This window comes from Diadema setosum, chromosome 2 (genome assembly GCF_964275005.1).
Source record: "Diadema setosum chromosome 2, eeDiaSeto1, whole genome shotgun sequence".
Classification (NCBI taxonomy): domain Eukaryota; kingdom Metazoa; phylum Echinodermata; class Echinoidea; order Diadematoida; family Diadematidae; genus Diadema; species Diadema setosum.
In genome coordinates this window covers 12,919,931-12,935,372 of record NC_092686.1, presented here as the reverse complement: position 1 = coordinate 12,935,372, position 15,442 = coordinate 12,919,931, and the positions used below count along the sequence as shown (strand labels likewise).

General features: G+C 35.0%; 1 protein-coding gene across 1 annotated transcript in view; it reads right to left on the bottom strand.

The window, feature by feature from the left end:
- LOC140238475 (folylpolyglutamate synthase, mitochondrial-like) overlaps positions 1-15,442 on the bottom strand; it is a 31,819-nt gene that overhangs the window by 12,620 nt on the left and 3,757 nt on the right. Inside the window, exons 3-10 of the mRNA XM_072318381.1 lie at positions 13,615-13,730; positions 12,565-12,772; positions 10,236-10,297; positions 9,535-9,637; positions 5,240-5,317; positions 4,787-4,949; positions 3,249-3,326; positions 1,466-1,692 (exon numbers count right to left, since the gene is read on the bottom strand). Of these exons, the coding sequence (XP_072174482.1) occupies positions 1,466-1,692; positions 3,249-3,326; positions 4,787-4,949; positions 5,240-5,317; positions 9,535-9,637; positions 10,236-10,297; positions 12,565-12,772; positions 13,615-13,730 (1,035 nt within the window). The remainder of the gene's footprint in view (positions 1-1,465; positions 1,693-3,248; positions 3,327-4,786; positions 4,950-5,239; positions 5,318-9,534; positions 9,638-10,235; positions 10,298-12,564; positions 12,773-13,614; positions 13,731-15,442) is intronic.

Below are 15,442 nucleotides of genomic sequence, written 5' to 3'. Positions count from 1 at the left end.
AGCCTCGTTAACATAATTATACGAAATAAGCATATGTAAAACAGTGATTATGTAATATATTCCTAATTCTAACACAGGGGGCTGGAAACATAGGGAATATAACTTTTAATGGTTTTCTATAAACGAGGAATCCATTCACAAACACCAATTCCCAATTTCAAATAATGCAAGTGTCTTAAATACTGTAATCAGCATAATGAGCTAATTTGAATCAACAACAAACCAACAACTGTACTTAACAACTTTTTCCAGGTCATGTACATGGTCTATGTCACCGTCTACTTGACTACAATCACATTACATACATTACAGGGCCCCCAGAGAGCTGGACTATACGCCACAAGTCGCCCACACTTTAAGAAAATAAAAATTAGAATTTTGAAACATAAGAAAATCCGATGACTTTCAAGATTACAATGATAACAAATGACAAATTTAACACAATGAGGAAATGAAGCGTGAAATGTCGCTACTCCAAATTACAAGTAAGTCCAGTTGACCAGATTTACTGATATAGTTCATGAGAATGAGGGAAATTAATGAAACAGGATCAAATGACATTCGGAGTGAAGCAACGAAGGTGATGAAATGGTCTTTTAATTTAGAAATATAACATTCATAGGACAAATTCATGAACCAAATATTATTTTAAATTTTCCTAATTTGAAATAATGATTCATATTTCTTCCATTCTATTTTGCTAATGCATGTATTGCTTCTTCTCAATTGTCACTTCAATTTGGGTTTGACAGAAGATTCTTCAATTTCCTTTATCATTTCTAGACTTTCTTTATTATGGGGATGTACACAGACATTATAGACTTCATAGTTTTATTCTTTTTGAATAAAGTTTTTTTTTAATAATTTTTGTTTTACTTTTGTGCCTTGAAATGAGATGGAAGACAAAAACAAATGTGTTCACCCATGCATAAAGTTTCCCTTCTGTTGACATACCGGGGGGTGTTTCATAAAGCTGTTGTGATGTGCTATACTTATCAGAATTTCAATAATTAAGCACAAGAATTGATCACCAGTGCTCGTAAGTCGTTCGTAACTTTACGGAACAGGGTGCAGGTTGATAGCCAATTACTTACAGAAAATCATCATAAAATGCTACATAGGGCCTAATTCATTAATTTTTAGCCAAAAATATTCTATGAGAAAGAAGAACTTGAAACGTGTTAATTCTTTTTTTTTCTTGTTCTTTTTCTGTTTTTGCTGTGTACATAATTATTTGCACACTCATTTATTAATTCATTCTATTCAGTAAATAATTATATCACACCTGTATTATATATGACTATATTAGAGATGAGAATGGACTGTGACTACGCAACAAATTATTGTAACAAGAATGACTGATTTGTCAAGTAGCTTATAACTTCTGCCTAAATTTGCTTCGCATAACCTCCTTCAGCTCCCCGTCTCAGACCCATTTCCAAGTTGTTTCAACTTTCCATCTTACTGCAAGTTTTGCCAGGACGCCTGCAGTCTTCTCTTTGGCTCTCATGCTGAACATGAGCACACGGGTCACGGGAACGCCCAACCTCTCCCTTTCCTCTTCCGCTTCTGAGAGGAACCATTCCTTGCACGAAGCCACGCTCATCTCATTAGTTGCTGTGTCGCAGTAGAAGGTCACGTGGTTCCAACGCACCACTTCGTGGCGGCCCGGTAACGAGCAGTGCTTCAATCCTGAGGGAATAATCATTTAACTTTTTGCAGTGTTTTTGTGTACATCAAAATAATTAAGCACAGCTTGAAAATGTATGTAAATGTTAAATCAAGTTACTTGTTTTTATAGTCGTAATAAGAGTAAATTCTTGTAAATACAACAGTAAAAATTTGATCGATCGGAAAAAAAGCAAGTTATGATATTTTGATATTTCGTTCATTATCATACAATGTGAATATATCATGTATGCGGAGGGCTAAAAAGTTTGGAAAAAACGTGTGACTTCATGATGTTATCACCTCACAACTTGCCATAGTGTGTACACAAAATCTTGAAATGTCCATTTATTTGTGTTTGTTTTTATCGATGTTTTTGGAAACCACATACTGAGTATATGGGCATTCTCACATCCTAAAGAGGCCCTATCTGACTGATCATTACTTTAAAAACTTTCAGGCATCAGACAGGAACTGGGTAACGTTTTGCACTTTTACATACAAAAAAAAGGAATTTCCCTCTGTTTTTCGTTCACAATAATTAAAGAATAGTAAAAACCTCATTTGCATGTTCTTATCAGCTGTTAAAAAAAAGGTGTTCTGAAAAGGAAATAGCGAATCTTGGAAATTTCAAAATTTGCGTACTTTAAATCCGATTTAGATCAAATTCACAGTTGTATTATATACATATTTACTCGTTCTACTACGACTAACTTTTAGCTTGTCCGGACTTGGCCTTTATGTGTGATCACTGGGTAATACATAAGGTTCATTGTCCCTAAACGCACACATACACACACACACACACATACATGCATATATGCATAATCTATATTGTATATATATATATATATATATATGAGGAATATGTAACACGTGTTGGTTCTAGTCGGCCTACACAAAAGATGAGAGCGATGGATTAGTATGCGTGATCAATGTAAAATAAATTCATTGTTTCTAAACGTCTGAAGGAGACGAGAGATGCATTGGAAATTTGATGCAGGTGATAAAATACGTTGGATGTTGATAATGCATTTTCTTTTTCTCAACTTACGTAACTATGATCATAGTGCAAAATCGAATCGATTTGACCACGAGTCAACATTAAATGCTGCGCTAGCAAAGATTGCTGCAAACATTTAATACATAAAGGTTCTAGAGCACAGATAAAGTTTAGTCACGAAAATATTTTTTTTGGTTTTAAAGAAAAGAGAAACGACGCTCTAAACTGTGTTGTGATTCTGATTAAGCAGCAATTGTTTGTACAAAAGTTAAAAAAACAAAGTCCCTAGGTTTAACTCTATGAAGAAAAAATTATTGAATATCATGTAAATGAGAGATATCGTTTATTCTGTATCGGGTCCTCTCAACAAGTTCAGTTTAAAGTGGCATCACTCCAACATTTGTTTGTGTAAATATTAACGAGAGAAATGTTAAGGAAAACAAACAGATTATTTTTGAATATTTTGAGTTGTATTACATTGACATTGTGACAATAAAATAGTCCATGGAGGACTAAAAAAATTTGGAAAAAAAAAAACATTTGATAGGCCTACATAACACTGACGGCGTGGTCCTACCTTGTCTGAATGCATCGGGCAGCACAAATGGTTTCGCGACAGGAATACCTTCTTCCGCAGTCGATATCCCCGGAAGGTCTTCATAACAAATCAGAAGAGAACAGACGGAGAAATCTTTACCTTTGATATACTGCATGTAAAACGGGATGCTAATTGCAGCTTTTCAGCATGTGCCGCAAATTGGAAACATAATCACTAACTGAATTCGTTATATGTTGCCAATTTTTGAGTGAAGGTAACTTTCTTGCATTAGACAAGAATTACAGGATCTCAGGTGAAATTATTTACCAATCATCGATTATTGCTATGAATATCTAAGATAAAATGCAAAAGAATGACCTAATATTTGGAAATTCAAAAAATTTGTGGATCTGATAGGTTGCACTTCAATTGACAAAACGTCATGAATTGATTTATATCGATTCGTCTTAAAAATAATCCTAATAATCTTAAAAGAATTACGGGGTTTCCAATAGTCTCGCTCATATTTTTCTAAACTATCATTACTTTCCATGCAAAGATAATATAAGAAATTCCATCGAAATTGAACTGCTCAAAACGAATGCTCGAACTCACAGTGAGTTTGTGCACTTAACTATAACGCTCGAATATTTTGTGTATTTTTCTACAAAGCTGTCTCTCTAATTCACCGTTCAATTTCTGCAGAAAAAAAAATAACGCTCTTATGTCCTGTGTGTTTCTGCGATTAACTAACACCCAAATTCTCAGTTGATTTCGATCTGCACGGAGCTAAGGCGCGAATTCCATCTGAATTTCTCAGGCGAATTTCTTCACAAAACTAGTGGTCGAATTTCAAGTGATTCTTTTTTTTGGGGGGGGCACAAGATTACTGCTGAAAATCCCTGTAACCTTAATAGTGGTGTCACAATTTGGAATTAGTGATAATTATCATAAATTCCAATTTGTGATATCACAAAATTGATTTCTTGATATCAAGAATGTGTATTTGTGAAATCTTGAATTGATTTGTGATATCACAACTTCGATTACGTAATATCAAAAATAGGGTTTGCGTGATAGATTAATGGGTGTTAGTATTCGTGATATCAGAAATAGTTTTAAATAGTAAAACGGCTTGTCATACGCGTGCAGTGGGTACAGCTGTACAGTATTTCAGACGAAGATTTTTGGCAAATATTTAGCATTTCCGTCATCGCCTAACTGAAATCGTCCTATGACAGCGTTATCTACTTCACACATTTCATTATATGCATATGTTTACATTTGAGAAGAAAATCGACAGTTTTTCAGGCATACGAGAACTATGTTTTGACTTTAAACACATTATGTTAAATATACCTCAAATATATTTGCCTGAGTGATACCAAGCCGTAAAAAGCCATACTGGGCATCAAGGATTGTGATCATAGAAAGACGTTTATCCACACTTCATTTGATAGATGGATTACTAGGTCTCTGATCAAGCTATTCCCAACCTATATACAAGTACATTTCAAGAAATATTACAAGAAAAAAAAATGAAATAAAAAATATTACCAGAAAAAAAAAGAACAAACCGCTAAAATCAAAGCGACCAGGATGTTTCTCTTCAATCCAGCGCTTCGCCATCTGGACAGCCAAGGTGGCGTTGTCGCGTTGAAAGTCACCATGAAGACCAAGTTCGAACGCTTTGCCATCGGTCTCGTAAGCAGAGAGAGGAGGGCAAACGTAAGGGGTCGCCTGTCAAGATGAATACAATGTGTTTTATGTACCTGTCATATATTACACGTGTAAAAAGAATGAATGATAACACTTTATAGTAACAACATCGATGTATTGCAATAATAATGTGACCAGTGCTGAAATGTTGTTATTGCATAAAACGAAATATGTAGCAGTGTCAGATTCCTTTTTCTTTTCTGTCTATGCAATGTAAAATCTCTTGGACCTGCACCTTGTTTGATGTTTTTTTTTTAATGGTTTGCTTTTATTGGCTAATTGGCGGCCTAGGACTATAGCAAAATGCTTACTCCAATTTCCTTCGTGCGCTCTGCGATCACCTTAAGAGGTCCTTTCGGCTGCCTGAGGGTGAAGTAAGGACGGTCTTTCTGCAAGTTAATCGAGGTACAGCGTTACAGGAAAAAAAAAAACACAAAAACATTAAACAGTTGTTGACAAAACATCAGTCAAAATATCAACTAGGTTGGCAAAAATGACACAGAATCAAGCAGCTAACCAAGAACGTTCGCAAAACCATTTGAAATCAGGTATAAATTCACATGATACAATAAAGGTGGAAGAAGCAAGGAACTGAGAAACCACAGAGAAACAGGGGATGCATTCTACATCATCAATAATACATGTTACATCCTAGGTACATTTCATCGATTTTTCTTTTAATAAAGCCTTGTGAATTAAAGTTTTATTGATTTTGTTTAATGTGACGAGGGTAATATTCCAACGAATAGGACTATTGTAAAATTGTATATGGAAGATTACGTTTTTGAGATCCGATTTAAAAGGGATCATTGTCAGCATTTCTAGTTCTTTAATCATGAACGGAACGATTCAGACTGAAATGGTCATCAAATACTTCAGGACCAATATTCTTTCAAAAATTCAAACCTAAAACTTAACTCTCAAGGCAAAACAGTTATTGAAGTTCTTTTTTGTTTGTTTGTTTGTTTGTTTGTTTTTTGTTTTTGTTTTTAGAAAAAAAAATATGGAGAGTTGTTTTCAAGCAAGTACTACGTTTCTGTAATTTATTCCCTATTCTTGTGTGCAGTCATGCGCCAACCGATGTCACAATAATTCATGTGGCATGAAATATATGAATAACATAAGGTTTTTAATGTCTTTTTGGGGGGGTGGGACTTGTTGTTCAAAAAAGAAGCCACCGATTTTAAGGACGTTTGAACATAATGTATGGTCGATATGGTAGTTCTAAGACAGTTCTAAGACAGTACCTAAGAATTTAATTCTCTAAATTTTCTTTAATTTCCTTGTCTTTGTTAACTGAATTCAAATTACTATCTATTTTGGTTGTTGTTCCAAGTAATATAGAATTGATTTTATGAACATTCAAAATTAATTTGTTTGCTAACATCTAGTTATAAATGCTATTATGTTGAATTTTCATATGAAAATAAAAAAGCTTTAATGAAATACACCTATGGATCATCTGAAATGATATTTTTATATTATCTAAATTATGTTCTGAATATGCAGTAAATCATCGATATCATATTGAAAAAGGAGAGTCCCCAGAATAAACCCTTGCGGTATTCTGCACTTTATTTCTTTGAGATCTGGGACTCCATATTATATGTTAATTGTTGACGATTTGTTTAGAGTTGTCAGTAATTTCAATGAGATGCCCATTATATCGTAATAATGTACTCTTTGTGGTTAAAGAGAATGATCTATGATATCAGTGCTTTAGTTAAATCAATGAAATAGCCCATAGCGCATTTTTATGTATCAGATCAATTATTTGTAATACTGCTCTTCCTTTTTTATTTTTGCACCTTTCCTCATTTCAATTCAAAATAACATCATTAATAATATTTTCAACATTACGGACGAGAGGATATACAGTGTAAACATAACTTACAAATTAATTATCAACGATAATCAACGTCAGATAAAGGAGAATGTATATAAAGACAAAACTGCTTCAGACCACATATCGTAAGCGTATGCTTGAAACAACAGTGGCCTGAAAAATAATTCATAAATAATATATAATTATGGGAAAAATACCAAATCTGATTTAACAAAAAGTAAGTATAAATAATCGTCAAACAGAATTCAGAAATGCACTAAAACCATGATGCAAATGAAATATTTTTTGTTGAATGACTCCTGCTAGACATATCTTGACTTTAACAAGTAGGTTATATTCATCTAATAACTCTATTAATCTTATACAAATGCTTTTTATAACACTTTGGAGAATACAGGCAATACTGATATTGCTAATAAAATCATTAATATAGGATTGTTTTCCCTGTAAATAAACTCCATCATTTTTCAGTTTCTTAGGAAAGGTACTAATGCGCAAACGTTTTGTTCAAGTAATACATTTGTTTTATCGATTGCTTTATTCTACCAAGTTTTATTTCGAGTTTACCCTGTTCTTACATTGTTTTTACTCGGAATGCAACCTTTCAAAACACTTCTCCACGGTTGATTTACACCAGATGTATTTATTTAGCGCATTTAACACATTATCAAACAAGAGACAGAAAGATTTGGTGAATAATTACCGACCAATTTCTTTATTGACTTCAATCTCTAAAATTCTTGAAAGGTTAGTTTACACGCGAGTATTGAAATTTCTCACAAATCATAATATTTTATCAGATTCTCAGTTTGGTTTCAGAAAACATTATAACACAACCCATGCTTTACTTACTTTTATAGACAAGGTAGCTCATGCTATAGATAATTTTGAGCATACAATTGGAGTTTTTCTTGATTTTTCTAAAGCTTTCGATACGATAGATCACGAAATTTTATTTTCTAAACTGTGCCATTATGGAATTCGCGGGACACCTCTCGAATGGTTTAAGAGTTACTTAACCGATAGAAAGCAATTTGTTAACATTAACGGCTATGATTCGCAGTTAAAACTTATTTCATGTGGAGTCCCACAGGGCTCCCTCTTGGGCCCAGTTTTATATATCTTATACATAAACGACCTTCAAATATCATCGCCAATTTTATCATTTATTTGTTTTGCTGATGACACAAGTTTGTTTTGTTCTCATCGAGACCCCAATACATTAATTGATATGATGAATACTGAGCTTAGGTCTCTGCAATCCTGGATTTATGCAAACAAATTATCCCTGAATATAGAAAAAACTTATTATATGGTATTCAATAATTCTTTGAATGTTGTTCCACATGAGATCAAAATAAATGATATATGTTTAACGCAGGTCAATAACGCAAAGTTTTGAGGGCTTTGGATTGACCGAGAATTATCCTGGAAAATTCATATTGATTTTGTAAGTAAAATTTTGTCCAGAAATATTGGAATTTTAAATAAGCTTAAACATTTGTTCCCTGTTTATATTTTGCAGAGTATATATTCTTCTTTAATATCTCCACACTTTAATTATGGAATTTTGGCGTGGGGAAATGCAATTAATTTACTATTAGATTCCCTTCTTCGTATTCAAAAGCGTGCAATAAGAATTATAAACCACGCCGGATATTTTGCTCATACCAACTGTTTTTTTTCATCAAAACAGAATTCTGAAAATTCCAGACCTATTTTATTATAATCTTGGAATTTTCATGTATAAATTAACAACTAATGAATTACCATCTGTTTTTATCCACATGTTCAAAAGAAATCGCTCTATTCATTGCTACCCCACTCGTCAGAGTGACGCTTATCACCTTCCCCGTACTCGCACTATTTTTGCAAAGAAAACAATTATGTTTACTGGACCCAAATACTGGAATGACCTCCCTCAAGATATTACTTCTTCCTTATCTTTATTCACCTTCAAACGCAAACTAAAACGGCTATTACTTAGTGGATACACACTACCCGGCTCTTAGCAAATTTTTTTTTTTTTTAAACCCCCAGTCTTTTGTCTTTGTCCGCAGCTCCAAGTCATTTAACGATACCGTTATAGCACTTTTTTTGTAAACACGGCGAAATATGTACAGTCTCGTTTAAGCGATACTAAAGTATTCATGTGGTTCGATAGTTCGTTCTTTATACTGATTTTGCACTGGTACAATTTAAGTTGGTCGAGATAAACATGTCCGTTCTCCGTATAATTTCACGCCTATAAATTCGGGAACCTACAGTTTTTACAAGCATCACTGCTTTTATGTAGGCCCCATCATATTTCTGACATTGATTTGTGATATCCTCAGATGATAATGACCATTTATATTTGTGTTTGTTTGTCTTTTTTTTTTTCAACATAAGATATGGTTGTATATATTTTGTACTTTTGTTTTATTGTCAATCATTTTGTAATCCCATCACTGAGAAAGTGGAAATATGAAATAAACTAAACAAAATAAATAAAAAAATAATAAAAGAGTTTATAACCTTTTCAGCGTCAAAGTATTAAAAAATCTTGATATTCCAATATATCATATATTAATATATGCTGACGAAAAACTGCAGGGACAACGAAAATGCAGACTGCTCGGGGCTCCAGTTTTATTTTGTCTTAAATAGGGTATTTTTAACTGCTACAGCTGCTGCAGGTAAGGTTAGTTCGAAATTCCAGCAGTTACGAGCGTGATGATATAATTTCATGATGTTATTTCAGCGGTAATTAATTCTTACCTTAGCGATGCCCGATTTGTGCCAGGCGATGCTCTCCAGTGTGTTTCCAAGATGTTCAGGGTGGTCCATGCCGAGAGTCGTTAGGCCAACAACAGTAGGGATCCTTTGTGATATGCGGAGGGTCAGTGTCGTAAATTGAAGTAAAAGAGTAAGCTATCTTTCATCGATGGTCAAAACGAATATTATAGTCGGTTTGATAAAAGCCATATATAGGAGAGGGCATAGCATGTTGATAAATCATATCGCGTACACATTTGCAATGACCAATGACCCGCAAAAGGCGATATTTCGTGATGTTTGGATCTTATACGGTAAGTCTATGATGATGTTTGCATATTATAGGAAACTTGAATCACTTTTAGGAAATAATTATAATGATGAATTACATTTAGCACTTCATACAAAAATTTCTCAGTGCTTTGTTAAATTCACTAAAGAAGCATAATCATATTCATGAATTTATTAAAACGAACTACAATAATATGTAAAAATTGTAAGGAGAATTAGATGTTTCACATGGTATAGTTAAAATACATACACTTATAAGATGACGACTTAATTCGATTCATTCATACGTAAAAGTATAATGACTGTGACAGTAGATTCTTTTTCCTTTTTTTCTGCCTGCTAAGACTGACTTAATACAAAATTTAAAATTAGATACAAAGGTTCGAGCCATGCAAAATAGGTACCGCACTTACCTGAAAACATTCGAGTAGTCAGTTTCGCCTCCAATGAACACTTCAAAAATGACGACATCAACCTAGGATACAAACATATTGACAAGCGACTTTTAATGCTGAATGACACACGACCAAAAAAAAAAAAAAATGATGCGGCAAAAATGAATGTCAACTGACGAGCAGCGACAACGATCATGTCGATAAGGCATAAGTGCGTTTGACACGTATCGTATATAGACATGTTTATGTTTCCCGATGCACTGAAAACAATTCAAATTGTGAAAGCTTTCGCGATGTTATGAATACCTACGTGTCGTAATCGTTACCTTTGAACGAAATATGCCTGTATGACACAATGTCCTTCGTGGGACTTGCTGAACAGTTTATGCAGACATAGGACCAAGAATCAATGTCCCTTAAAACTTAACGTATTTGGCAAAGTGGATTCGTACTCAGGAAAAGATCTCAACACAACAGGGCATAATCAATATTTCTTAATTATTCTCGTTAATTTTTCGGTTGGTTATACTTATCATTTTAATTTCTGGTTGCCAAGGTTGCTGTACCATTCACATGAACTTCTTACAGGGAGAAAGGGGCGTCGGTCGGATTTATTTTCCATGGCAACGAAAGCTTCTTTGCTTCAGGCCTTCTTTTTTTTTTTTTCCTTTCTTTATTTCTTTTTGGTTACAGAGCAGCGAAAAATAAAAATATGTAAAAGCGGTGGGCATTGGCATGATTGGGTTATATCTTTCAACTTGCAAAATATTATATAGCCTGGTATCGTGAGGAAAAAGCCAGGGGAAGACGTTAACATCGGGGTCTGCTACTACTGCTTTTCTGAAAAAAGATTTTTAAAGACTTTGACCCGGATTTGAACACGTTGAGATCCCATTTCCTAGAGATGCTATACCCATGTATGTCATGGGGTTTTCAACAAGAAGATGAAAATGTAAAAAGCAATAGCTCGCTTGGTCCTCTTGATCAGACGAGTTAAAACGACAGGGACGCAAAACTACCAGCTTCTCTGCTTTTTCTTTCGACTCTCTCTCTCGTCTTTCCCTGTTTGATATTCAATAATATGCAGTATGCCCCTCCCCCCCCAAAAAAAAAGAGAGAATACAATCGGATTTTCGCATTGATAACTTTCAATATGATGAAACTGTCTGAATGCTATTTCAGGGTCTTAAAATATAATATCTTAGCCATATTTTGCAGAAAATACCATTCAGTTTTGTCAAGTGGTCACAGAGATAACTTGATCGTTGTAAAGCATGTTAAGGGTCCCATTCTTTAAATTTTAGCACTTATAGTTGCTCTTGGAACTGCATATTAATGTTTGAACACGATAGACAAAACTTGTAGGGAAGTGATTCCTGACACGCTCTACAAAAAAAAAAAATAAAAAATCCACATTTCTTTTTGACCACTGAACGAAATCGGATGGGTTTTTCTGTAGGATGTTGGTAACAAGTTATAGTTTCATACCCTGACTTTGTATTTTGATTGATTCACTATTTTTTAAGTTATCATTGCAGAGTGTCCCAATTTACTTCCTAAGGGGGGGGGGGGGACATTGAAAGCAGTTCGACATTGAAAACAGGCCCAAGGCAATGATTAGACTTTAAAAAAAAATAATAATTCGCAGTTGAAGGGTTTATTGTGTATTTTTTTTATCTCTTCCTTAAACCTCCGAGGATCGTTGTCTATGTTCCATACTCCTATTTGATTATCTTTTTGTCCTGTTATTTAATTTTGTTTCCTGTCGTGTCGTGTCGTGTCGTGTCGTCAAGTCAGTTTTGTTTTTCCTACAAGTAGTCATGTTGCTGTCCCAGTCTTGTCTCGTGTTAATTAGTTTGCTTGCTGGTTGTTGTTGTTGGTTTTGTGTGTGTGTGTGTGTGTAACCGTTTGTCCATCTGTCTCTCGGTGGGCTCCCAAACTTTTTGTACCGCTCAGTTGCTGTTTTTAAGCAATTTTTGCACCAACTCTTTTTACCTAAGAAGGGCCCACATTCTACAAGCTCTCACTTTCGTTACATTACCAACCATTGTAATGTATCCTTGCTGTAAGTTTTTAATTATGTTCTTTGTACAAATTTACACGCATCATTTTTGTCACTAAAGAAAGGGAGATTAGTTTCATTGTGAAAAAAAAAATAAATTTGAACTGAACTGAACTGACATACGGCATGTCGCGACATAAACGACGGTCGGTGTACACACACACACACACACACACACACACACACACAACACACACAAAATGCAGCAAGAAAGAGATCCGAGGTCCTGACACACTTGTCTCTATGAATTCATGGAATCCTGGTATCAGACCTGGTTCGGTTCACCTTTTCTTTGAGAAATATGTAGAGCCCCAATATCATCAAATAATTAAAGACATTTGGGCCGCCCTGGTCAACCTCCACCGCGTTGAAATTCTCCTCCACTTTTTCAAACATCTCTAAAAGCTCCAGGCCGTAGGTTGCAAACATTCGGCGCGGAACCACTTTACCACCCAAACGTATTCGTTCTCTTGTCTCGGTCATCGGGGGCGAGCTGGTGGGGACAGAACAGCACATTTTGGTGATTAGGACATTTGGGATTCACGGTATTACCATGGACCTACAACGAACGAAAACTCAACCTGTCTGAAAAATATATAATCTCCGTGGATGCACAAACGTAAACAGACTAGGCGTCAAAGCACGCCATCAGTGATGAATTATCCCAACACCATAACTACAGTTCTATAGATTAGCTTTACGCACAAAAGTATAGTATCTCAAATTCAGTCATACATATTTACATGCATATAATGCATATATATATATTCAATTCAATTCAATAGTTTATTTATTTCCATCATGAAAAAAAGAAAAAGGGAACATGATTCAAAGCGGTACAAGTTTTCGATTTGTCTTTTATTCGTCTGATAAGGGCATTTTTTTTTTCAAATATAGCATAAAGTATGTGCACGAGCGATGTCATAAAAAAGGAACAATGCACTTTGTTATAGCAAAAAAAAAAAAAGTTCGTCCATTTCAAAAATTTCACAGATTTTACAAATACACACATATATATATATATATATATATATATATATATATATATATAATATATAATACACGAATAAACATATATATATATATATATATATATATATATATATAATACATATATATATATATATATATATATATATATATATACTGATGTCAGTGGGATGGGAACCTCTGGGAAGAAGGCATTACTATGGCAACTATAATTCCTGAAGTTAACACAAGTTTCTGCGGAGATCACAAGAGTCACCTTTTTGATAAACAGCATGAGTAAGACTGTATTCGCATAGTCTAGAATAAAAAAGACAAATTTATTACTTCTCCCAAGTCGCAACTCACCATATCATCCCCGTTTTAAATCCACACGTCTGAAGGATCTTCTCTGTGAAGTAGCAGGTGGAACCTTTGCCTTTTGTTCCTGTCACGTGAATCACAGACAACTGGTCCAGATCTTCCTGTGAAATGGAGCCATAGTGATTCGGCTCAAGTATGCGTTATCAATTAACTTAGTGGCTGAAATATAGTGAACATTTCATTCAAGTATCGATGATAACAATAATGAAATTGTCGCAAGCAACAATGACACAATTTACTATCTACCATTTTTATTTTTGCTACAAATGAAACCAACGTGTCTAATCTGCTTCAAAGGACCTAGAGAGCATAATATACTGGCCCTTTTATTTCATAATTCATACAGAATGACATAATGTTCACCATGATTTGCCGCATATGTCTAATCATTGTATTAAAATTGAGTATGGCCTTGATACAAGACTTAAACTATGAGCTAAAATAAATCTTTCACAAAATATGAATTATAAACTAGCAGAAATCAAACATGAATTTAATAAGCAGTTAATGTCATATGAGGTTAGGATAATTTATGGAAGTTTTCCAGGAGATCTAAAGAATATACATTCAGGTAACGCTTTGGAAGCGAAATTAAGAGGAAAGGGAATCAGCCTACATGAAGAAATTATAGAAAAACTCTCGACCTACGTGGCGCAAGAAAAAAAAAAATCAGGTTTTTCTAGGCATTTCGGAGACACAGAGCGTATAGCCGCGGAGGAGGTTAAGCCCCTTTTACTGTTTTACACTTTCACGGATGGCTTCACGAATGACCACGGATCGTCATCCCTGATGTTCCGGAGTGCACAATCACGAATGTCCTCTCAATGCGGGTGTGATTACGATCCGAACTGGGTATCTACACGGACATCATAAAGGTAAAACTCTTTGTTGCAAACGCTCATTTTGCGGCAATATCATGGCATAAAGAAAGCAGACCAAACAGAAAAAAAAAAAAAACAATGAGATTTGTGTGGGTCACTGAAGCTTGACTTCTCAGGCAACCACTAAATGGGCAGCATGAGGGGTTGATGGCTAGGGGAAGACGTGAGCAAATTTCATGGACTTTGTGAGCTCGCACTAAAGCAAAATGCAGGAAGAGTTTGTATTGATTAGTCCAGCAAACCTTTGTCCACGGACATGCCGGAAGATCAAGGATTATGCCGGATGACTTTACGGAGTCAACACGGTCATGCCGGAAACAGTACGGATGATCCGTGATGATCCGTCATGCGATCCGTGAAAGGCTTAGCAATGCGTGAGTTTCTGATTAAGTCTTTAAAATATCTGTGGAGGAGCTGGCGGGGATTGAATGTCAATGTATAGGTCTATTCACAGAGTGCCAAATTCCTAGAACAAGCATAGCCCGATATGGCTCACTAACTGCGTTACCAGGATGACGTAAAGATCGGGGGGGGGGGAGGAAATCCCCCCAAAAGATAATAAATAAGTAAAAGGCACCAGCCTGCCCATTACACAGGGTCTTCCAGGCATGTAGGATCCGCATGTTTCGGTGTGCTCAAGAAGGCACTTGGCTCGCTTAGTAGGCCTACTTCCTTGGTGTGCTCAGGTGCCAACGCTGATTGCGGCACAGAAGGAAGGCATGATGGCTATATATTCATTTATATTCAATAGCGAACCAACAAATCTTTTCATGGACAGGGTACGGTCTTCCCGCGATATGCTCGCCTAGGTTTTGTTTTGTTTTGTTTTGTTTTGTTTTGTTTTGTTTTGTTTTGTTTTTTTCCCACACAATCGGTGCATCGATAACGGCGTCAAGCGAACAAGATTCAACACATTTTTAGACATAGTACTA